The sequence below is a fragment of the Clytia hemisphaerica genome, unplaced genomic scaffold (genome assembly GCF_902728285.1).
Source record: "Clytia hemisphaerica strain Z4C2 unplaced genomic scaffold, Clytia hemisphaerica genome assembly, whole genome shotgun sequence".
Classification (NCBI taxonomy): Eukaryota; Metazoa; Cnidaria; class Hydrozoa; order Leptothecata; family Clytiidae; genus Clytia; species Clytia hemisphaerica.
In genome coordinates, this window is record NW_027103806.1 from 632440 (window position 1) to 657016 (window position 24577).

The 24577-nt window shown below is 36.1% G+C and overlaps 1 protein-coding gene across 1 annotated transcript; it reads left to right on the forward strand.

Annotated features, from left to right (window-relative positions):
- The first annotated feature begins 5916 nt into the window (after positions 1-5916).
- LOC136806444 (uncharacterized) lies at positions 5917-24480 on the forward strand. The gene is made up of 20 exons (XM_067063021.1): positions 5917-6064; positions 6676-6756; positions 6969-7073; positions 7819-7979; positions 9072-9320; positions 9847-9976; positions 10396-10548; positions 11335-11618; positions 12931-13123; positions 13856-13879; positions 14210-14362; positions 14707-14852; positions 15552-15810; positions 16454-16477; positions 16913-17062; positions 17365-17513; positions 19113-19284; positions 20650-20718; positions 22340-22614; positions 23536-24480. The coding sequence occupies exons 1-20, from the start codon at positions 6010-6012 to the stop codon at positions 23629-23631; spliced, it is 2928 nt and encodes a 975-aa protein (XP_066919122.1). The 5' UTR covers positions 5917-6009; the 3' UTR covers positions 23632-24480.
- Positions 24481-24577: the final 97 nt, after the last annotated feature.

Below are 24577 nucleotides of genomic sequence, written 5' to 3' on the forward strand. Positions count from 1 at the left end.
AATAATAACATTTTGTCAGTATTATTTAAAAAATTTCATTATCGGACGTTTTTGGGCGTGGCCAAACCACCCAAAAGGGCAAAAAGGATTGGGTAGCTCTAGAAAACTTTGGAATTATATTTTTGCCCTAAAGTTTTGCATACCTACCCTCAGTTATCTATCTTGACGAATCCTAAGAATATTTCCCAAAGTAAATTTGTTATTTCGTAAATAATTGTTTCGATGTCCGTAAAAAAAGGGGAAATATAGACGGGCTAGGGCTGATTCATAAATCGTGTAATTCAATTGAAATTCCCTCTAGAAATTGGTATTCTTGATCCAAGAACAGTTTTGAACCCTTTCAGAGTCGAAATTCATGTAAAAGTTTCGATTTTCCGCTTTCAGATCCCTTTTTACGTCTTCTGAACTTCACTCAGGTATTGCTAAATTAAGGAAAGTGTTTTCATCACAAAGAGCAAATTGTCGGCAGTTCTACGAGAATTTACATTATTTCAGATATAAAAGAAGTGCTTACAATTCACAAACATAAATTTTGATGGATAATTAATTATATTTAGGACAAGAAGTCACTCCCTCTAGGGTGGAAAAATAAATTTTTAAAGATTTCACAATTTACACTGACAAATCTTCACCTGAAGAGGTAATGTGCCAAATTTAAGCAGGAAAGAATGTTTTCTCGCCTTTATAGTCAAGTCTTCCTCTTTTTTGCCTGCGTAAAGCCTTTGGGCTACGCCCAAAATGTCTAAAATTATATTTCTCGAATAAATGTTTTGATATACTTTATTTCTGTCCCTGAGAAGTGAATGCGCCAAGTTTGAGCGGAATTCAATCACTGTGTGTCTCATTTCCAACATAATTTGGGTAGTTGGGTAGATGGAAAAAGATTGTTTTAAGGGCACAAACCTTAGTCTGCAAAAAGGCTTCCCACATTTTTTTCTTCATTTTTGTTCTAAAAAATTTAGTTTGACATTTTTTGAAAAATCACCCTGTATAGCCCACTCCTATTATAAGGTGTGAATCCCCATGTTACCATAGGTGTAAGGTAAATTATCTCTTGAATTTATGAGATTACTCATTACTCTGATTTCCAATTCACCTCTCTGTCTGGATGTTAGGCACCGAAATAATGGGTAGAATGTATGAAATGCTGTTAATGTGATGCTCACCCTTTAAGGAATGAATCGTCTCTTTTAGCTTTCTTTCCTTAATATTAGCCTCTGTATCTATCACTTTCCTTTCGTCCCAACTCATACCAGCAATGATCAGCTATTTCGTTTTTATCTACGTATCACCATTTCGAACGGCTCTGTTATGTTCTTTTGTATCCTAATTACTTTAGTTAACTCTTATTATAATATCGTTGTATTGTGCTCAAAATTTGGTAGGTCCTCATTAGTAAAGACATACATTCTGTTTACTATATCATTTCCTGCTGTATCGCAGACCAAAATCAATCCCGGTTAAAATAATTTCGTGAGATTCTATTTCATTTAATTGTCATCATTCGAACTGGGAAATACCAGACATAATAATTTGGGGTTTTACCATTGCACAACTTGAGCTGAAAGCAGTAGAATTTTCAGTGGTGTTTTTCCATCTTTACATCTTTGCATTTACCAACAAACATCCCCTCTTGGTTGAGGAGATTCTGACTATAACCGAGAAAGGGTTTTAAATTGCCTCAGTTTAAGGTAGACTCTGGTAGACTCACACCTTAGTAAAGGAGCTTTATACAAAACTTCGTATGATGTTTCATCGTTCGTTTTTAAACTTTATTGTAATTTATTTTCATTTAACTTTTTTGTAGTACTGCATGCTAACTTATCAAAAATAACTTTCTTGCTCTGACAATCTTGCGAAAAATACTCTCTCTCAATTTTACATTTGTAGCCTGGAAAATAATAGAGCCCGATCATTTTTGGTTTTTCCTTTTCCCTTTTCGTCAAAGTTAGTCAAAAACATAACATCGTTTGTTGCTGATCTCACTAAAGATTAAAATGCACGTCTTCAAAGAGCAAAAAATCTTTTGGTGAGTTTAACCACAGTCCTTGCTTTTCACTCAAAATGATTAAAAATCTTATTGGCTAGGAAGTGTATCAATGACTTTTCCGTGGTGAATTCTCTTGTTGCGGAACTCAGCGTGGAGCAACCAATAGACCGTTTCATAAATTACGTTACGAACATCACTTGCCTCGTTTTGAAATTTTGTCATGGTGATTTAATTTATCCAGGAAAAATAGCGAAATAAAGCAAGAAAGCAAGCGAAAAGAGATAAAAAAAATTTATAATTTCTGACGTCAGAAATAAAAAATGAGAGAAATGATGTCGACGCAGTGTTCATTTTCCTTTGAAAAAGTGACGTCACAATGAAATTTCCTAACGACGGGCAACTCTGGCCAGTGTAGGCCCGTGGTCATGCGAAAAGAACCAATTGCATTGCGCAAAAAGCCGTGTAGCCCGCTTTGAAAAAGTAACCGGTTAACAAAGTATAGTAAGACTAATTCTGGGGCTTTTTGTTTTGAATAGTCAATCAGGGAGCATCTTACAAAATCTTGTTCTTAATGATTCGATTGGTAATACTTTACGTAGGCTGACTAAGAAATTCAAAATAGAGAAAAGTTTATCTTATGATTGATTACTTTGCAAGATTTAAAAAATCATTGAATCAGCCTTTTTTGTATCATGTAGCAGTGAGAGTTTTTTAATAAACTTTAGTTTAGACGTTGCACTTTCTCTTCCGTTTTTTCTAATTGTGAATTATATTGGCATAAAATTGGCTGTCTAAAAGGTCTGGGGCCACTTGAAACAAATTTTATCAAAATGAAACATAAAGAAATGGCAGTTTATAATTTATAAGCTTTATTGTTTCAAGTGGCCCATCCGCCCCAGAGAAATCTCAACAAAGCTATTTTTGTCAACGTCTCGTACCTACAAATAAAAAATTTCGAAAGTTTTCTGCAACCGTTTCTGTCTAGACAAAAACTGCTGATGAATTTTTTGAAACATTTTTTGTTTCAGAAACCGATTTTCTTATGTTTTCTTTCCGTCGTTTAAGGCAGGTCCACTAGCGACTTTTTATCGCAAAGTGAAACTTTTTGCTTGTTGGTCCAGCGCGCAGCTGAATGAACCTTTAAAAAGCAACTGATCGAAAAGATTTTGTCTTTGTCAGGGCCTGTGCGCGCAATAAATTAACAAGTCCAGGCTTAACCAACCGCCGATCTAGAATATTTTGCCCCGCCTACCCGCGCGATGTTTGACCTATGTTTTGGATTGAATTGGTAGTAGAGTCAAATTTCCCGGTTAGATTAAAGGGTTGTTTCAGGTAGGGTCAGGCAGGGTTAGGGCTAGGGTTGGGGATGGGGATGGGAGTTAACCCATTGTTAGGGTTTTAGCTCCCGGGAAGAGTTTGGTGTAAATACCATGTTTATAAGCAACTTGGAACTCCTGGTTAAGGCGCTGTCGTTCTAATCATAGGTGCTTTGTATATAGTGGGTTCGAATCCCATCAGCGGCAAAAGTTTCGAAATTTTGGGAAATGCATCAAAAACTTTCAAAACTTAGCAATACAAAGAAAGTGTCAAAGAATAGAGGCTCAGAGTGGAGGATGGGAAGGAAATTTTTTTGCGTCACTTAAGGAACCCGGTACGAACGACATTCGGTTATTGCCACGTCAGATGGACCTTCACGCCGCTCCGGCTTCTTGTTTCAGTTTCCAAATGTTTCTACATATTTGATGAAAAATGTTTCAAGTGATCCCAGACCTTAATGTCAATGCATTGCCCTTTTTTTATGTTAAGCAATAACTTCTTTCAATCCTTTTCAAGTAAAACCAACTTGCTGTCCACCTTAGCACACTTTAAAAATAAGAATAGGTAAGGGGAGTTGGCTGTTTAAACTAGAGCTTGGTTTTTTGAGACTGATAAAAATTCAAGAAAATAAGACAGAAAGTTTCGTAAATTTCAGAAACAGCTTCTTAATGATTCGAATTTTTTTCCACAGCGGGGATAAAAATTTCTATCGAAGTCCAGATTGTAATTATAGATTCTGTGTCTCAGTTTGTCCCTGTTTTCTGGCACAAAATCCGAGAAAACAAAAGCGTAGGAATGCTATTTTTTTAAATAAGAGATACCATTGTACTGTTGCGTTGGTACAGGTTACAATTTTTCTAGCCTAGGAATAATCGAAGATGGGCTTCTAGCTCCTTCCTACGTAGATACACCCTCATGAAAAATAGCTTCATTTAAATCATGAGGATTGTATTATATAATTGCTTTACCAAGATATTTACTATATACTTGCATCACCGTATTTCGTCTTTTGGTTTTCATTTTAATACCTTCCTTTTTGATAATTTTCCATCATAATCTTATTAAGTCGCCCTCGTAATAAGATTATCACATACCCGTACGATATGTGCATCACGAATAATGGATGAAAAATCTCCCACTTATGAGGTCGCCTACATCTATTAAACGGATTTGTTAATTTATCTTACCTTTTGTAAGTCTACAGGTGAAGTAAACTTGGACGTGCACTTTTTTTATAAGAACAATGAGACTCAGAAATATCGAAATATAAGAACAATTTGAGAACAAAGATCAGCCTACATTAGTTCTGCCTTAGGAATAAGAACAGGATAAGAACAATTTTAGGCTCAAAGTGGAAAAAAAATATTTAACATCCAATTTCAGTGATTCTTGTAATTCTGAGTGAAAGTTTTGATAATTTGGTTTTGCATTAGAGAGATGAATATCAGCTTTTTACTGCATATTATGTTTGACTAGTGTACTGTATGTAGTTGATGTGGATGGCTGAAATTTTTATAGATATTTACCAATAAACAATAATCTCTTTTTTTCTGCCCCAGTCATTTCAAAAACTACAAGGAATTGACTATTTCGATTTTAATCGACTGTGTTTCTTTTATAGAACAATTAGGCTCAAAATCGCCAGAAAACAAGAGCAATCTAAGAACAATGCTGAGCCTGAAATTATCCAAATTCAAGCAATTTAGGGGTCAAAGTAGTCAAAATTGAGTATGAAACCCAAGATACCTCAATTACACCCTATGAATAAGACATAGTAACAGCCGAGCCTCAGCCAAATCTTAGTGGTTCTTATAAACTAAAAATAAATTTGTATGTAATATAATTTTTGATTTTTGGTGGCACTGAATAGATATCAGAGGTTAAAAAGGGATCCTATCCCGGTCACGTTCCCGTAATCATTTCAAGTTTCCCCGGCTTTAAACTGTCAAAGAGTACCACTTGTGTGTGAAACGGGAAAAAAACATTTAAATGAAAACCACGCTCTCTTTAAAAAGGAACTTTTTTAATCATGTGAGATTTTGCATTTAATTAACGAGACATTGAATTTCTCTCTCTTTTATGGATGATGTTTTTAATTGCTAATTCTCTGCTGCTACCCACTCTCTATACAAAACCTATTTATTTGAAAGTCTTTTAGATTTATATAAAACACGTAGTATGTACTGTATGTAACTCTTTCACACTATGAATCCCACTATTACATCAGATTACACATCGATCGTTGCCTCACATACTAGATTAAATTCATTTAGCTGATAAGTCAAGTTTTTAATTAGAGAGTGAAGCCAGGACTACAAAAAAGTGACTAGCAGGACATTGCTTTTCGGATAAAGATACCAGTGTAATGGCTAGCTCTCCAGGGAGTCTTAAAAAATTAACGGTGGAGAACATTGATCTCTTTAATAGGAATATAGATAACGGAAATGTTCTCCATCGTTGCTTTTAAGTTCCCTTTAGATCCGCCTTTGTAATGAGTTACACTAAAACGATATAAATGAATGACAAAAGATGGTATTAAGTTGTTCAAAAGAAAAGGTGGGAATTATTAATAAGATTGATTTGTCTGACGTGAAAGATATCGATGGTGATGTTGTTTTCGACTTCAATGTAAAAAAACGAACGAAAGAGAACAGACGTGTTTCAAGAAGACACAACGAAAGATTTTTTGCCGCGCCTCGAAGATGGGACGTGTCACTGTATTTTCGATTTTGGTGCTGGTTGTCTGCGTTTATACTGGTATAATAATTGATTTCAATATATGATCATGTTTTTTTCGTATCTTTCTCACTACTAAAAGTGGAACTCAAATTTCTAGGCATTGAATAAATGGAAATCAAAAAAACAAATTTATTTTTTCGAGATTTCCTTTTTTGTGCAGTATACTCTTCCAAGCCGAATGGAAATTTCCGAGCTTGTATATAGACTAGCTAGCGTCTTTTTTCCACGGGACACAGTGCTTATACAAAGTTCTTATAAGGACAAATAAATTGCCGTGGGACAGTAGTGGTTACATAAAGTAAAGTTTATAACGGAAAAAACCTAGTTTTTGCCAGAATTAGCTAATTTTTCTCTTCCAGTTAAAAGCTTTGCCACTACTGGCAAAAACCAGGTTTTTATCCGTAGAAGACGACACGTCGTGAGCCCAATGCAGCGTAAACTGTAGCGAAATACAACGACATGGTTTACTAGTTTACATGGTGTGCTAGTATACAGTGTTTTTTCAACGTCCATCGAATGTTCGTTAAAATTCATGAATTCAAGTACATGAACATAACGTCGTATGCCGGTTAGTTTTTGTCATCTAATGTCTCTAATTCGATTTAACTTTATATATTATTTTCTCTTAGGTTATGACGCCGCCAGTATCCAAGAACGAGATATTTCAAATACTTTGGAAAGGTTGGATAAGTCCTTAAAGTCACTCACAAGTAAGATATTCATAAAATTTCTAAGAAAATCTCTGGTCTGGAAATTAAAAATCCAGGGTGGCCTAAAAAAAGGAAAAAAATTCCTAGGTGGTCCTGAAAAAATTGAAAAAGAATACAGGGAGCCACCTTTCCCAAAAAAGAACTCCTTGACAGAGAAGGTATAATTTCTTTCTGGGATAGGGCATTTAGATGAACATCTTTCTTTACCGTAGATGAATTAAAAGATGAAGTGAACCATGTGAAATATGATCGAGGTGATGAATTTCTTGGACACAAAGCTGTTAACACCAAAAGACAAACCAGTGCAAATTCAATCTGTAAGTCTTGAATTTCATTATTCGCCAAAAAAGGGTCAATTACTCAAAAGAAATCGGGTACGTCTTTTGGAAAATCGATGAAAAATTATGAAAAGCTAAGAAAAAAGTTGGACGTTGAAGCAATCTTACTATTTAAACGGGCGCCGTACCAGATGTGCTCCGAAAACGACCGTACGTGCGGCCCAAAATTAGATCGATGAAATCAGATCTTTATACAAAGCAGAAAAAATTTAGCAGAATTTGAGTAAATTTGGGCGAAAAGTCGACCCTTACGGTGTATCCGTTTTTTTGAAAGATTGACCATTTTAAGGGAAAATATGGTCAGATATTACAAATTTTGCACTTTTTCTTATCTTCGCTTATCTCGACCCTTACAGTGTATTTTGTGAAGCTTTGAAAAAGGACCCTCAAGGTTCGCACGTACGGTCGGTCGTTTACCTTGAGTGTCCCCCCCCCGGGCTTGAGACTTCATCGTGCTTGCTTGATAGTATTTATCGCTCTCATGTTGTCTTCTGACCAGCCACCAGAACCGTTGGAAAACCAACGGATCCAGCGAGACTCGAACTCACAACCATGCCATTCGCGGGCTTTTGCTCTATCATTGAGCTACTATTCCATGTGGAACCCGAGGACTCAATTGCGACTGGGTAGAGCTTGAAGTGAATTCTTGTCTACTGACTGGTCAGAGACGGTGAAATCCATCTCCACATATTCATGATTTACGAAATCATTTTCTCTTCTTCAGTTTGTGATTTCTCACGCTTCTCCAGCAATTGTGATATCAAATTTGTCGCAGAAGATCACAACGAAAACAAACCAAAATGGGAATTACGTCATGATTACAGCTTCATTAGAGATTCTTCGTCACCCATTGGTGGATCTTTCTGGTATGCGGACATCACTGATGTAAGTCAAACGAAAAGAAGCCATTCTATTGGTTATATTCAAGTATTACATCCCTTCCAACCAATAAAATGGCTTCATTCCGTTTTGGAGCAAAACGGAACCGTCGCGTGCGAACATGGTTTTAAGCACAACCCTTCTCACAGATCCGGTAGGATTTTTCAGCCATTGGGGTATAAATAACGGATCAAAACTCTATGGGGATAGATATTCCCCTGTTCTTCATGACTGGGGGTTTGAAAATCTTTTCTTTTAAGTTAGAGAATTCAGTGGGGATTGGAAAAATAGCACATTATTTTGCAGTGAGGCTATTATCCAAGTAGGAGGGTTTTTCACTGGGTCTGTGAGATGAGGATGGATAAGCAATCTCTAATTACAGGGAACTACAATTACAGTTGACTCTCTCTAATTCGAGCTTCATCAGACTTTCGAATTAGGGAAAAGTACGAATTATAGCGAGTATTTTACGGTCGGATATTGCAAATTACTTTAATTTTTCCTTCCCAAAAATTATGGAGCATTTTGACCGACTCACTTGAAATTGTAATTTCCATGTTTCTCTAACTACACGTTTTTTAAAGCATAACGCTTTTTAAAGCATAACGCTTTTTAAAGCATAACGCTTTGATGGCCAAAATATTAAGAACAAGTGAAGGCTTTGCGGATTCTAAAACAAATACTCACGAAATTGTTAAATAATCTTCAGGTTTGGAACTCAAAAATTTAAGAACATCCGCAGGCTTCAGAAATTTTGGCTGTCCTTATTAAAAACATGTCTGTTATTAAAATTTTATGTAACAAACTTGAAGATTATTATTTCAATGTCCCTTTAGCTAAGATATCTCCTGTGCTATTTAGAACCATCCAACATTTTGTCTAACCAACTTGAAAATCGTTACTTTGATCCATGTCCCTTTAGCTAAGATATCTCCTGTGTTATTTAGAACCATCCCAAGAACGAATTCACAACATTGAACTGAGTGCACCATTTAGCTAACATGTCTTTTAGAACTACCCAAAATTTTGTCTAACCAAATTGAAAATTGTTACTTCGATCCATGTCCCTTTAGCTAAGATATCTCCTGTGTTATTTAGAACCATCCCAAGAACGAATTCACAACATTAAGTGCACCATTCGAAGTACAAGGATCATCCAACGACCAATGTATCGAATTCTCCTACCTCATGTATCATCACAACAGATATTGTGATACCGCTCGCTTCAAAGTTGAACTCGTCTGTGGTGACAAAACTACAGAATTGTTTAGAGCCAGCACTACGCCTTCTTACAAATGGTACAAAGCTGCAGTGAGCGCTAAAGCACAAGCTGGTTCTGACTGTGAGGTATGAAGTTTGAATAACGCCCCACAAGGCGGAAATTTGCATGCGTATGCTTGCAAAAACTGCTAATTGTGGGAAGATCGAATCGATCGAATTTTTTGAAGACAACATTAATTCTACTTCTGTCATTAGTGGGTTGTAGTGGCAGAAACATTACGTAATACCCAAATGAAAATAGCGACATAGTAGAAATTTTTTTAAGATGAAGGAATCATCTAATCTACTTCACTGGACTCAGCGCTATCGAAATCGTCAGGGGGGGAGTTCAGTCAGAAGAGAACCATTTTCAGATTAGTTCACAAAGTTCTTCCGTCTCAGCAGAATACAAAAAGAGGCTGTTTTGTCTCCAAATTCGACAAAATTCTCCAAAATTTAAAGAATCGCTTGTCTAATTGGTTATTCAAAATTCATTTACCGTCCTAGACAAAATAATTTGCTTTGACCATACTGGCACACACACATATATATATATATATATATATACGGGTTTCTTAAGTAGTTTAATTCCCATCATATTTTTTTCACTCAGGTTTTGTTTCATGTTGCTAGAGGTCTTGGTCAATCAAGAGGTTCACTTGGTGTCGATGACTTTAAAGTGACTTTCGGCTCCAAATGTTCCGACTCGTCTATTGCCGCCGATGCTAAGGACAATGTACCAGGTATGTACAGTACAGCTCTCATTTTTTTATTGATAAGAATAAATTCTTCGGTTTTTAACATAGAGTTGATAGTTGATGTATCGCCTTTGCTCGCTTAAGCAGACGACGGTATTTTGGTGTTTTTACCGTCGTCGAGCAAAGTGGACTGTGATTTTGAAGACGTGTCAACTTTGCTTTATACCGTCTTCTCCAATACATAGCCGAATTTATGTAGGTGTGTTTTTCTGCGATGGAGACGGTAAGGTTCTAATTTGACTAGATCCTGAACAACTGAGGACGACGGTAAATCAGGACTTTTACCGCCCTCGATATTGCGGGTCAGAACTGTAGGTTATTCCAAATCGCTTCAGGCACTCTACCGTCCTCAAAAGTGCAAATAAATGAACTTGCTATAAACTCGTTATTTATTTAATTTACAGAGGATATGAAATGTGATTTTGAGCATTACCAGGATGAATGTCTATGGAAAATGCGAGGAAATCTTCCATGGGCACACGCTAACTGGGGAACACCTCAAGGAAGTACAGGACCAAGTGCTTATTTTGGTCACCATCTTTACCGAGTTAGCGGTGGTATGTAACAATTATATTAAAATAAAAAGTCCATCAAACGTGCTTCGATAGTGCTCCGCGTCTCATACGTCATCATTATTTCAACCAGAAATTAGTACGAGTTCCGTTTCTTCCAGAGTTCATTTCGAAATGATTTAAAAACCGTGAAAGTTATTACCTTTCTTTTGATATTGTAATTAATTAACGTAATCGTCAGCCGTGCAAAATTACTCGAATCTGATTGGTTTAGAGGAGTGCGATTAATCGTTAATTGCACTATTACCACTTTTTGCACTCTTCGGCGGGGGGACACTTTTGTCCCCTTATTCTTTTCTCTTCCAAGTCCTGTGTCAGAGACTTTTTTTTACTATTAATCGTTAATTGCACTCCAAACCATATGATTACTAGTACTAATTAACGTGTATTAGCAATTAACGCAAAGGAGGTAAGTCGTACATTTGTGTGTTACTCTTTTTAGATTTGGTGTGCGTTGTGTTATAAGCACCCAGAGTAATTTGCTCCTACATTAATTGTGGTGCAGCCGTTCGTGAACCTCAATAAATATACATAATATTTATTCAACGATGAATATGTTAGAGTTGAAATTGCATCTGATCCCAAAATAAATTATATGTTCTACGCACATCACGCTCTGACCGTGTTGTTGAGCCAAAACAATCAAAACCGTGTGGCTTTTTGCTTCAAAACGATAGCGAAAGCAAATGCGACTGAGTTCTATTTTTTTGAAGATTCGATTCTTATAATTTACAACGGAAATATTAAAAGTCTCGTTTATTCTTTTTCAAGGTGGATATCGATACATTGATGCCAGAAAGGACGATAAAATGGATAAGCGAGGCAAAAATGCGTATTACATTAGTCCAGAATTGACTGGGAATGGAGACAAACGCATGAAGATGGCATATTCAATGTATGGTGTTGATATGGGATCATTAAGTATTGCTGTCATTGAAAATGGCAAAGAAAATGAATTGTTCAAAATAGAAGGCGATCAAGGGAAAGGAAAAATCAAAGACTTAAAGCATTGGTTTGATGCTTGTGTTGATTTACCTTCAAGTGGAAAATTCCAGGTATGTTTCAGTTTAAGGGCTTTCTTTATGGTGATTCTGTACCCTCGTTTTCGCCTTTTTTCGACTTTTTTGCAAAGTAATGTTTTAGCATTTAGACTATAACTTTTGATCCTGTTGACCAAATTTGTAAAATGAGGGGTATAATTTAACTTTATCCTTTTTCTTTCCAATGCAAAAGGATCGATTCTTTAACAATTTATAGAAGTCGAGAAAATTCACTTTAAAAGAGGGGGACTTTTTTCTAGGACAGCCGGTAGAATCCGAGTTTCACTTAAGTTATTTCTTAAATCGCTTTCACGCTTTTCATGTAAGCGGCAGTAAATTTTGGCTCGGATATCTTTTGTGCTTTTCAGGCTTTAATGCCCTTTTAATGCTTACTTTCATAGGCCATTTCACAGTCAAAATGAATCATGAGTAATCAGGCCTGATTGCGCCCCCATAACGGCTTCCCGTTGGTTGGATGCGAAAACATCCAAAATTTTAGACCATTTAAGTCGTTATCAGAGAGAGGGGGTCCTTGTTTCCCATGATCCCTTTCGACTGTGAAAAGGCCTAATACTTATTGGCTTAAAAAAGGGAAATCAGCTTTTTTATAAGCCTTTCAAATTTCTGAGACTCGGTTTATATTCTTAATTTGTTCTTAGGTTTTGGCCAAAATTGAGCAACATTTTCTTATAAAATTGTTCTTTTGAAAAAAGCGTGATACAGTAGAGCCTCTTTAATTCGAAACTCTATAACTCGTTTGTCTCCTGAACGCGAACAACTTTTCTTGTCCCTTTTGTTAACAATGTCTACTCTTCTCTCCCGAATAGACGGGGGGCGTCCGAATAAGCAGGGGGGGTAGGAAAATTTTCTAAATTCTAATAAGCGGGCGGGGTGGAATAAGAGGGGGGGGGGGTAATTTGAAGACATAATTTTTTCTAACTGGTATCAATTTCAACAACAAAAAAGAAACTTTAACAAATAAACACACGTAAAATAAGAACCAATACTAACAAAATGGAAAATTTTAACAAGGATTTTTTTGTCTCTTAACAATTAGCGGGGGGGGACGTCTATTCGGGAGACAAGAGTAATAAACCATATTGCGTGTTCGAGTCATGGAGACTCCACTCTATTTTTAGTCTAGCAAGCTAAACGACTAATTCAGACATAGTAGAAATAAAGCAAAAAGTAATTGAGGGAGCAATTTCAGTTTATACAAACTAAATCCCGTAACAATAATCGTATTATCATATAACGCCTATACTACTATATTACACGCATTATGAACGACTCCAGTCTACTGTATCTTGACTCAAACTTTTTTCAGATCAAAATCGAAGGAATCGTTGGATTGGCCAAAGATCTTCAATTCAACCAAGACGTGAAATCAGACATCGCTATTGATGCCGTTGACATCGAGGCTGGCAAATGTAACCAACAACAACCGTTAGCTTCTTGTTCCCATGGCAAGGGTGAATCATGCCCTTACGTCACAGAAGATAGTTGTGGAGCTGAAGAAAGTACGTCTTTCAATTTATATTATCTACCCCGTCATATATGAAAGTCTTAGATTACTGGGCTATCCACGTAAAATATTGGCTCAATCTTTTTAGGGACTTCAACCCGTAAATAATTGAATATTCAGCACAGTGCGAACACTATACTTTGTACAGGCCTGTACTTAATGCCTCTCTGCTCGATGCTCAGCGATAGACTCTGTCATAGACTAAATCATTACTTAAGAAATAAGCTATCGAACAAATATTTGGTAATAAAGCAAACAGTAGTATAAGGGTAGAGGTTAAAGCTACGATGCGCGCAGTTCTGAATTCAATCCCTGATCGGGTCATATAAAAGACTTCCTACTATACTGTCAGTTGGTCTAATATCGACATCCCTCATGTAATTCTGACACTTTTCTAAAAGAAAGGATTTAAAGGATGATCAGAATCATTGATTGAAAAAGGTTGCTAATTAACAACCGGCGATTCCAACCATCCTATTATTCCCAGCTCCAAAGAAGAGTGTCAGAATTAGATGAGGGATGTCGACATTAGATCAATTTACGTTACTATTCCCGGTACAAAATCAAAGAAAAAAAGGCTTTGCAGACTCTGAAACACTTTCTTAAAAAATTGTCCTAGATTTCAAACTCAAAATGTTAAGAACATCCGAAGGCTTTAAAGATTTAAATGTTATCATAAATAAACGTATCAATGAAAATGATGATTCATTTCTTCTTTTTTTTCCAGCCGAAGAATTCAGGCTCGATGATGGTAAGTTTAAGCTTCTTGGTTTAGGATTTTTTTCGAAGTATAATTTATAAGTGACTTTCTAGATTTTTCAACTGAGGATTGTTTGAATAGGACATGAAACTGTGAGTATTGAAACAATAATTTTAAAAGCATCGTATCATCAAAATAAGTGACTTTAAAAAAGATAAGCTAACCTTAGAAAGCCGATTCTGTATTTCAATTGCAAATGAGCCATGAGCCAGTGTCGCTACTTCTCTTTTAGAACGATGATAGCAGTTTCAAGTTTTGAGAGTTTTTCTTATTTCTTTTTCATTCGAATTACAATACACGATTAATCATTTTCTTCCTTAGAATTTGAAGCCAGGCGTGGCAAATTCTTGACAACCATCCCACGAATTTCCAAAGAGTTCACCATCTCACTGAAAGTGAAAGTTGAGAAGAAAACTTCTGATTGGCGAAACATCATCAAGTTCACTGAATCTGGCCGTGATTGTTGTTGGAGAGGTATGACGTCATAATATTTGTACATGGCTGTTTGAAAATTAAAGGGAAAACTCAGTACGGGTGCAAAATTTGTTTAGGAGAGCAGAGTTTGGTCCCCCTGTTTTGTAAAAAAGTTTTCAGATCTCAGTAGCGTAGCCAAGAGGGGCGCAAAACTTGGGCAAACGCGGGCATTTTTTTGTCCGCTTTATCCCACTAAAACCGTCCCAGTCCTTTTTTCGCACCTATAGACAATAGAAAAATTTGTCAAAAAAGGATTGGATCGAGTTTAAATGGCACGCGTCTGACCACGCAACTACAGTCGCGAAAAGGTATATTGTTATTGATATTTGTTTGTTGTTGAACAGGTGATCGTGTACCTACATTGTTGATTCTTCCAAATCAACTCAATGTTGAAGTCGCCACACAGATTGGTTGGAATGGCAACTGGCATAATAAAGGCATTAATCTGCAGGAGAATAAGTGGCACACTATCAAAATGGAACAGAAAAAAGTAAGCACTTCTTACAATTTACTCTTCCTAATTATCAGAAAAATTGGCAAAAAAACTAAATAAATACCGTATTACTTCCCCTTCTTTTAAAACTTCTTACAATATTTACACTTTTCATTTACTTTTACACTTTCTTTTGTGGCCGGGTAGTTCAGTCGGTAGAGCATTCGCCTTACTATCCAAGGGTTGTGAGTTTGATCCCCGGTCGCTTGGATTGATTAATCTGATCTAAGTGGTTAGTTTCTGGGAGCTGAGAATAGGTGTGGCGCTCCGTCTCAGCATTCGACCTCTCAGGTTTCGATTTGGGAGGGTTTGGTGGCTTCTAGGATATATTCCAAGTCCTATTGGGACAAATTTGAGCTTTTAAATCCTAAGGTCCTAAGATCCGTAAGTCTCATGTTAAAACTCAGAGTTTACTTTCCATCTGTAGTTTAATGCGCTTAAAAATCATTTGTGGTGTTTGAAATTTCGCAGGGAAATGTCTGAAATATTTTGTTAATGATTGAAGATAGATGTGGTGGAGCATCGCATATTTTCTTAGATCCCAATGTTTACTGAGATCAGATTACAGTACTCATTTCCAGAGTTTGCGGCAACTGTGGATCGAGCTGAAAATTTATGCAAATCGCCATCATTTTTTTCGATGCTTTTGCGAACGAAATGGAGTGGTCCTGATTAATCTTTTCTTTTTGGATTTAGGAAGCGGACGGAAAATACTATTTTTACATCCACTTCGATGGCCAACAAATGGCCAAACAACACCAAGATATACCTCGTGAAAAACACAATGTGAAAGTTTGGGCATCAGATATTTTCCATGAGGCTGGAGGCGTCATCATCAAGGACTTGTTGTTTCAAAACAAGAAGGGAAGCTTTGATGAATGTAAAGCTGTTTGTAATAAGCCTCTCAGTGATCAGGATTTCGATGTTTTCTTTGACAGAACGCAAAAGCAAGAAAGTAAGCTTCATTATTTTTAACCGTTTTTTCGGATCAAGTTCCATGAGATTTTATTTCACAAGCCAAAAAAATCGTAAATTCTTGTTTGGAGAATGCCGGGAATGTGCGGGTGGGAATAATTTCTTTTTTTGTGAAAAAGTGACCTTTTAGAGACGGTGGTCGAAAATATTTCCCTCCTGGAGAGTTCTTTTACTCTTCATAGTTTGCGCCTTTAGAGAGACCTAAAAGGGTGACAATTCTGATACTTACTGAGAATAATTCAATCTTTATTTGTTTTGTATTTTCAAAACCCTTAGATGAGCCTGTGAGGGTAAAGAAAAGCTGGCCCTTAATCCCTTTTCTTGTCAAATTACTCTCCGAGTTAATTACTCATCAATTTAGATTGCCTCAATCTCTTTTTGATGGAAACATATATGAGTTAGGCAAAATGGGATAAGTTCATGGCCAAAATATTGAGAACAAATTAAGAGCTTTTTAAGGCTTTGGGAACTATGAAAATAAGGAAAATGGCACAACGATGGGGAAAGTAACATGTTAAGAACATTTTTAAACCAAGAAAGTTAAGAACATCCAAATGTATAAAAGGCTTAAAATGTTTATAAAAACTTTAATGATAATTCAATTTTAATTTTTTATTTTTTAGCTGTGATTTATGAAAATGCTGCTGGTAAGTGAATTCTTTCATAAACAATCCAAATGTCGCGCTCGCGGCTGTACTCCCCTCAACTTCAGTTTTTTTATAAATCTTTGCTCATACAACGTCCCAATCCACGTAAATCTCGTGATCAATAGGAACTTTTCCAGAAAAAAATGTATACTGGGTGTATGGAAGATATTTTCAGTAATTCATCTCCCGGGCAACGTGACTTTTGACCCCCCGGAGGATTAATAAGTTTAACCCCTGGACAAGCATCAGCTTACCCCGGACACCTAATATTACTCCCCCGGACAGGGCAAATTTTGCCGTTTTTTTGCTATCCATCCCCTGAATATTATATATATATCCTTTGCACCCGGGGTGTAAGAGCATTTTCTGGGAAGAGCCCAAGCCACAATAGTGATTGGACTATAAGGGTTGATTTATGTTCAATTTTTATTACAGTTATGACACCAACAAAGAACAGTTTGGTTAAGGACAATTTTGAAGTCGGCCAAGAATACGAACTCTCAATGGAAATCAAAGCTAAAGAAAAGAAAGGTGGCTGGACCAATATTGTTCATGTTACTAATGGTGCAAATTGTTGTGACAAAGGTACAAACATTTTAGTTTTGATACATTATTTTGAATCCCTTTTCCTTGAAACCCCAACTAGGTGGAAGTTTGCTAAAAAGAGGGGCGACTCCAAGAGAATTTTTTCTCGTTTACTTTTCTGTATTTTTTTTCTCAATCCACAGTCCACACTATACTGTCATAAACGATAACCTTAATTTAAAACCTACTCTTTTTTATTCTACTGATTTAAGATTTTGATGAATGCCCGCGTGGTAATTGGCAGCTACGACCACAAAGGTGAATTCACTTACGTTAAATGATTTATTTTCACTCACTTTTAGGCATGCGTGTCCCAGCTGTCTTTATTTATAGTAATGACTACAGAATGCATATCACAGCACCAGTCAACCATAATGGTAACCATGCGTATAATGATGGAAGATTGAAACAAGACGAATGGGTTAAACTTGTCATCCAACAAAAAAGAGACGTAAGTAAAAACATAGAAAGATTTTTCAAAAATTTGATACCCCCTCCCCCCTTGTACGCAGAGAACAATAGAAATGATGTCATGTCATTTAAACAACAGATGTACGCTTTTGCTAAACCCTCCTCTCCCCCCTTCACTACGTACGTACTATATGGATGGCCCGCCTAAGTAAAGACATAGAATTTATGTTTTATGGGGATAGTTCAATAAAGTTTGGTAATCATTTGTGCAAAAAATCGCGTTTAAGTGCGTCTAAGTGCGTTTAATTGCGTCGAACACATCTTTGCTTTCTAGTGAGTACGTTCAATAAACGCATTTAAGCGCACCTAGTCGCATATATATGCACATAAAGGCCTTGATTTTGTTTGGCGCACTTAAACGCGATTATCAAAAAGTTTTGATATTTCGACGCGATCATCAAAGAGACCGGATGTAAATACTATTCAGTTCTTTTGAAATTTGAAGAGAAAGGGGATTTTTCCATCGCCTAACTCCTTTTCCCCTCTCTTTCATTCAAATCACTTTGTAGTGAGTACATAAATGGCGTTAAAGTGCACCTAACTGATAAACGCACTTAAACGCACATAGGCGCAATTTCTTGCACAAGTAACCAGGTACCAAGTACCAAGCTTAATCTAGGACTTTTAGACAGTTATTCCATTGTTTTCACGGGGTCCACGGCCAGCTGGCTCTGCCGTCTATGAACTGAACGAAACATTGGAAGGAGCGGGGATTCGAACCTCGAACCCCTGGTGTTTAAGACGCTGACGCCTTAGACCACTTGGCCATCGCGCCTTAACAATGCCGTAAGTTGGTCTAATGTTGACATCCCTCATCTAATTCCGACTCCCTTTTTGGGACTTGTGGAAAATAGGAAGGTCGGAATCTTATTGACTATATTTCTTGGGTTAGAGGTCAGAGAAGAGTATCCCTAACTCTAAAGGGTCCCCAGGTTTGAATAAATGCGTGAATGGGCTTTCTTGGTTGCGTGAATGCGTTGAAATCGAGAAAAAAAAAGGTGCGTGAACACGTGAATTAAAAAAATTTGCATGAAAGTAAAAATCCACTTTTTGATTGCATGAATGCTTGAATCTGCATTATTTCTTGTGTGAATACGTACGCGAAACTTCCCTTTTTACGTATTTCCCCGATTTTCAAATGTGATTTTTACCGAAAAATGCCCTGATTTTCAGGAAATTTGCGTTTCCGTGAAATTCGAGAAAAATCTGCGTGAATGCGTTAATTTCAAAAAAATGTTGATATTAGACAACATGTGGGAGATTTTCTCAAATCCATTTACAATAACGTTTATAAGGCTTTGAGTTAAAGGTTTTGTTCAAGGTTTTTCAAATAAGAGTTATAACGTTTGTTTACTCATTAATTTTAATTTACAAGCTTTTTAATATTGGATTGACACGGATGTGGAGCAAGATTGGTCCGAAAGTGGAAAAGAAAAACATTTTTTTTGGTTGTATAACCATAATATAGCAATAGGTGGACACTGTCTTGATATAAAACGGGAACACTTATGTAAAAACAAAACCTTTAAAGAGTTTCTACTGTATCTATAACTTTTTATTCTTGCTCTGTATGTTTTAGGCTTTCGGACATTTGCTTTATTCAATCTTGATCGACGACAAAGAAGAGCATAGATATATAAATAGTGATCCACAAAGTTATCAAAACATGAAAATGTATCTGTCAGATAATTGGCATAATGCACCCGGTGTTGAAATCAGGAATGTCGTCTTCAAAAGTTTTGGTGGTTCAGGTAAGAAATGTTAATGTCCCCCGGGGCCCGGGGGGGGGGTACTAGGTTTTAGAGGTGACGGGTATGTCCGAGCCGAAAATCGAAAATCAACCCTTTGAGAGACAAAATTTTGGTGATTTTGGGACCCTTTGAGAGACTTTTTCCTAAATTTTAGTCCATTATTTCCAAATTTTGGTTTGATTTTCATCAAATTTTGGTCAAAATTCTTGGAAATCGTGACCCTTTGAGAGAGAAATTTTTGATTTTTGTGATTTTGGGACCCTTTCAGAGACTAACTTTTGAATTTGTACCCCTTTGAGAGACTTTTGAGGAATGAGAAAAGGTACCCTTATGGCTCGCACATACCCGGCACCCATTTTGCCTAAGTACCCCCCCCCGGGGTTAATGTAAATGTATATCGCCAACTGCTCTAACTTGGGACTATCTGACAAAACATGGGACTGCAATTCGGCCACCATTTTACCGAACCTTCAAAGTCATTTGATTTGAGTTAATGAACGGCGTATTAAAAAATAGACGATTTCTCTTTCGCACCGAGTAGGCTTTTAAATCGAAATATGCAAAAAATCTGTACACACGCGACTATCTGGAACGAAGAAGACCGAATTAGTGGCAAAACGATTCGAGCATATGACGTCACTCGCGTCAGCAAGTTACACACTCGTTATTTGTTATCCCATCGGCGATAGGCGGTTAGTCGGCGGGCGCTCTCTAATTCTCCAATCGGCGCCCGGTCATTTTGAATGAAAGCAAAAAAAGTTAAAAAGGGCGCGTTATCAGTGAAAGTTATCGTGACATATTATGACAGAAAGTATGATTGATAAATTTGGTGGAGTTATCAAAACAAATTTGTTGTCGGAGAGATTTAACAGTGAGTGAAAATACAGGCCAGATATCAACAGTCCCATGTTTTGACCAATCGTCCCAAGTTAGAGCAGTTGACGGTATATTCTTTAAAGTCGAAAAATGTGAACAAATCTGTACTAGCTTTTAAGCTAATAGAGTTCAACGAATAGAGAAAGAAGAGGGGTTTTTTACTTTCGCTGGTCTAAATATTTTACTCACTGGCCCAAGGACATAGAGTGTGTCCTAAAAAAGCAGACAAAGTTCTATAAAATAGAAAAAAAGAAAACTGTTTTTAAATTTAGTTTTGCTCTGGTATCTTGTTTGTTTATCATCGAGCACTATCCACTTTGATTTTATGGCAATGCTTTAATTTAAACCTTGTGCTTGTAGAGAGACTCGAATTATAAATTTTAAGAGGTGCTCCGATTGACGAGGACTTGAAACAAGTTTGAATTATAAGAAGAGTTCGAATATGTGACAGTTGACTGTAGTAATTATTTATTTTGTTTCGATTTTTAGCTGGCACTTATCCCTGTCCAGAGATGTGTAAAGCTATCCCTCAAGAAGAAGATATCAACGGAACTACTGGTAAGAACTTTTACATTTGCAAAAAATAAGAGCTCTGGGAGCTCTTATTTTTTGCAAATGTAGTCTGCTAGACGAAAACCGCGTCTTAGGGTTTGGGGTCTCCGATAGCAGGGGGGGGGGGATTTTTGTGTTTGGAATTTGGTTTGTGAGAAGGTACTGGCTAATTCCAATTGTTTTTTTTTGCGCGTGACCGCATGATCAAGATTTGGCTAATTTACGCGAGGATTATATTTCGCGAGTTTTCCGAAAATTCGTGAAATTTTCACCGTAAATTTGTCATTCTAAGTTCAGTCAAAGTCAAGCATTTTCAAAATATCAATTTTCCTCGGTTTCGAAGATTTTGGTCAAAAGCTAGTCTCATATAGTAGGCCAATGGTGAGATCAAATTCGGAATCAGCATTAAAAACTATTTAAAAAAAGATATCACATTACTAGAAAAGCTAAGTTAAGTTATAAAAGGTGGTTAAATGTAAAATTTAGGACATTTTTGACCCCCCCTTCCCTATTCAAATGGTGCAAATAAGACTCACTGTCATTCAAATTTCTCGTGAGTGAAGAAGAAAGGTGGTTTTGGCTCCGTGGAGCTAGGAGCCGCGGAGGCACAAAAGGACCGTGAACTCAAAAGCCATCTTTCTTCTTGGGACAAGCTGGAGTTTTTACAAGCTCTTATTTGATTTGGTTGGTCGTTAACCAGTAATAAAACAAATTTGTTACTTTTTCTAAAGAACGCGTCATCTCTATCACTTTAAATGACCAATTAGTGAAGTATCTTATAAAAACTCTAGCTCATCCCTTCTCAGGCAACTTAAGGCATGTCCAAATCTTTCAAATATACCTTGATTTTTTTTCACCAGTTCCACTTGTCAAATCATATCACTTCATACATCAAAAGAAGTGTATTAAAGTGCAGATCACCAGACTTGCTGTTTTAAAATTAATTTTTACACCAAAAAAAAGATATTAGGAAAAAAGCAAAAAATGCTGATGTCAGCAAAACTTGTTTCTTGAATAACTCCAGTTTGGCTGATGGTATAAACATAAAATTTGGACCAAAGCTGCAAATCGTTAAAATGATGATTTTAAATCGAAAATTTTTTTCAAATATTGCTGATGTCAGCAGAAATCAGCAATATACGAAATATTGCAATAAAATGCTGACGTCAGCAAAATTTCAAATTATTTTTTTTTTCAAAATGATCTTTTTAATGTTGTGCAACTTTGGTCCAAATTTCATGTTTACACCATCAGCCAAACTGGAGTTATTGAAGAAACAAGTTTTGCTGACGTCAGCATTTTTTGCTTTTTTCCTGATATCTTTTTTTTGGTGTAAAAATTAATTTTCAAACAGCAAGTCCAGTGATCTTCACTTCAATATACTTCTTTTGATGTATGAAGTGATATGGTTTGACAGGTGGAACTGGTGAAAAAAAATTACGGAAAATTTGGACGTGCCTTAATTTGCCTGAGTTCTTCTTACCCAAGTCCTTAATGACGAAAAAATACATCCTGTTTCAACTTTCCATTGTAGTAATAAATAATAATTCGAAGAAAATTTTTGGCTCCTGGAAGATCGAATTAGAGAGAGTTAACTGTTATCTCCTTTTTTAACTTTTCATTGCAGTCAAAACGCTCACTTACACCTATGAGACATGTAAAGATCGAGAATATCAACTATCTGTCCAACCAACCAGATTGTTCACGCGTTATGGCTGTCTTCACATCTCATACAAAATGGCTGCCAAATCTATCCAGGGAACATCGCATTGTGACTTCCACGTTCAAGCCAATCGACATAATATTAAACAAATTAAACTTAGAGGTGATGGAGAGGTTGGCAAATGGTACGAAGAGAAATTCTCTATCCATAACTATTGGAGAAGATTTGGACGTCCAATTGTAAGAATTTAGATTAGATTAAATTCTAAAAATTTCACTTGTTCGCTAAATTTTCGGAAAAGTTCCTTCTTTTAATGCCATTGACTCTTAAGCGGGTCATTGTAGGAATTTCATAATCAAATTTAATTAGAGTAAAAAAAGGCTATTCCCATGAGTGTAGCTCCCAACATGAGTGCATTATACTTAGTTAAACAAGGATGACAAAATTTTTGAAATCTAGCAAAAAAGTAAATTTTTTAGAATTCAAGAAATTCTAATGAAAATATTTAATTAGGAATTGTTTACGTCATTAAAATTACCGTAAAATAGAATCAAGTCCAACCAACATCAGGTTACTTTAATCGTAGAAATTTTAGCGAGACTAATTTTAGCGTATATTAGCGAAACAGGAAAATCTTGATTATTTTTGGATTTATTTTAGCGAATCACGATTTTAAACAATTTCGCGTGGATAAATTTTAGCGAATACTCGTATTACATTATTGATTTAATTAGTTTTCTAGCATATTTCTTTGCACTGAAAACCTTCCTATTGGTAAAAATGTATCAAGGCAATATAATCAGAAATTTCGCGTGGATAAATTTTAGCGATCTTTCGGCGTGTTTTTGCGAGATTTATTTTAGCGAAAATAGGGAAAACTCGCTAAAACGCTAAAATTAGTCTCGCTAAAATTTCTACGATTAAAGTATTTAGTCTTTTTATTCAAGTTTAGTAAAATTGTACGAAAAGTGAGGAAGATTGCCTAAGTCCTTCCCCAGCTGGCACACAACGTTTTTTCAACGTTCATCTAACGATATATGGTCGTTGTGAACATTAGAATAACGTTGAAACATCGTTGTGTGGCAGCTGGATCCAAACCTTTCAGTGCTGTATAATTATTCTTTATTTTTTTTATATTGTGTTTTTTTTTTATCCGACAGATTGGAATTCGTGGTGCGTACACACGAAACCATTGCGTTGCCATGACATTCGGTGAAATCCGATTGGATGAAGGAGTTTGCCCTGGAGAACAATAATTATGTATGATGTAAACAAAACTGGTTTATAAAAGTGTCTTTTTGGATGATGTTTCTAGTTTTTGACTTGGTATGGCCGTAAAAAGCTTAACAAAATATTATGACAAAAATCGTCATGATTTCTGCTAATTTGATAAATTATTATTAATAACATAAAATTATGTCCAAAAGTCATCAGTTTTAAAAACTTTAAAAGAACATAAGGCTTTGATGGCCAAAATACTAAGAACAAGCTGAGAGCATTTTAAGGCGATTTCTTAGGAAAATGGATAACAATACTAAGAAAATAAACATCAGACACTTTTATAAATCTCATCATACAATGTGGATAATTGGACCTGAATGGATTATAGGATTCCTAGCAGGTACAAAACGTTGAAACGACGTTCATGTAACGTCCACACAACGTGCATGTAACGTCAGATGAACGTTATAACAACGTTGTGTACCAGCTGGGTTATTGATTACCGCTTCAACCATTTTTTTGTAATATTTATTGTGCACTTCTCAAAAGGGTTTAGGCTGCAAATCCGTGCTATAATTTCTTCTTTTGTATATTGTTGGCGAATTGATAAACATGGCCATGTGTTTGAATTTCTCAACTCAAAATGTACATTTTAAACACAGTCAATCAAATTTTGTTATTCTTTCACTGGTCACACATTCTTAAAAAACGCAAGTGCCTAAATTTGTAACTAAGTAAATGAGGACTTAACTCATTATAAACGGCCTAGAATCATAGTTCCCATATTTTCTTGCAATTATCTATTTTCTATAAATTTTTATTTGTCTTTTATTTATTTTGTACACCTTGATAATTTTATAATAATAAATACCACTCATGCAAATTAAACAATTCATTCTTGTTTTTCATTTTCTTCACTCTTTTATCAAAAATACAGACCTAAACTGCATACTCTCTGGATACTGTAGAAAAAATTCTTTC

Bases quoted from the DNA above. Each gene is read 5' to 3' on its own strand.
- LOC136806444 (XM_067063021.1), top strand. From the start codon at position 6,010: ATGGGACGTGTCACTGTATTTTCGATTTTGGTGCTGGTTGTCTGCGTT. The intron at 13,124-13,855 runs GTACGTCTTTCA...TTTTTTTTCCAG, and splicing joins TAGTTGTGGAGCTGAAGAAA to CCGAAGAATTCAGGCTCGAT. The intron at 17,514-19,112 runs GTAAGTAAAAAC...TGTATGTTTTAG, and splicing joins TCATCCAACAAAAAAGAGAC to GCTTTCGGACATTTGCTTTA.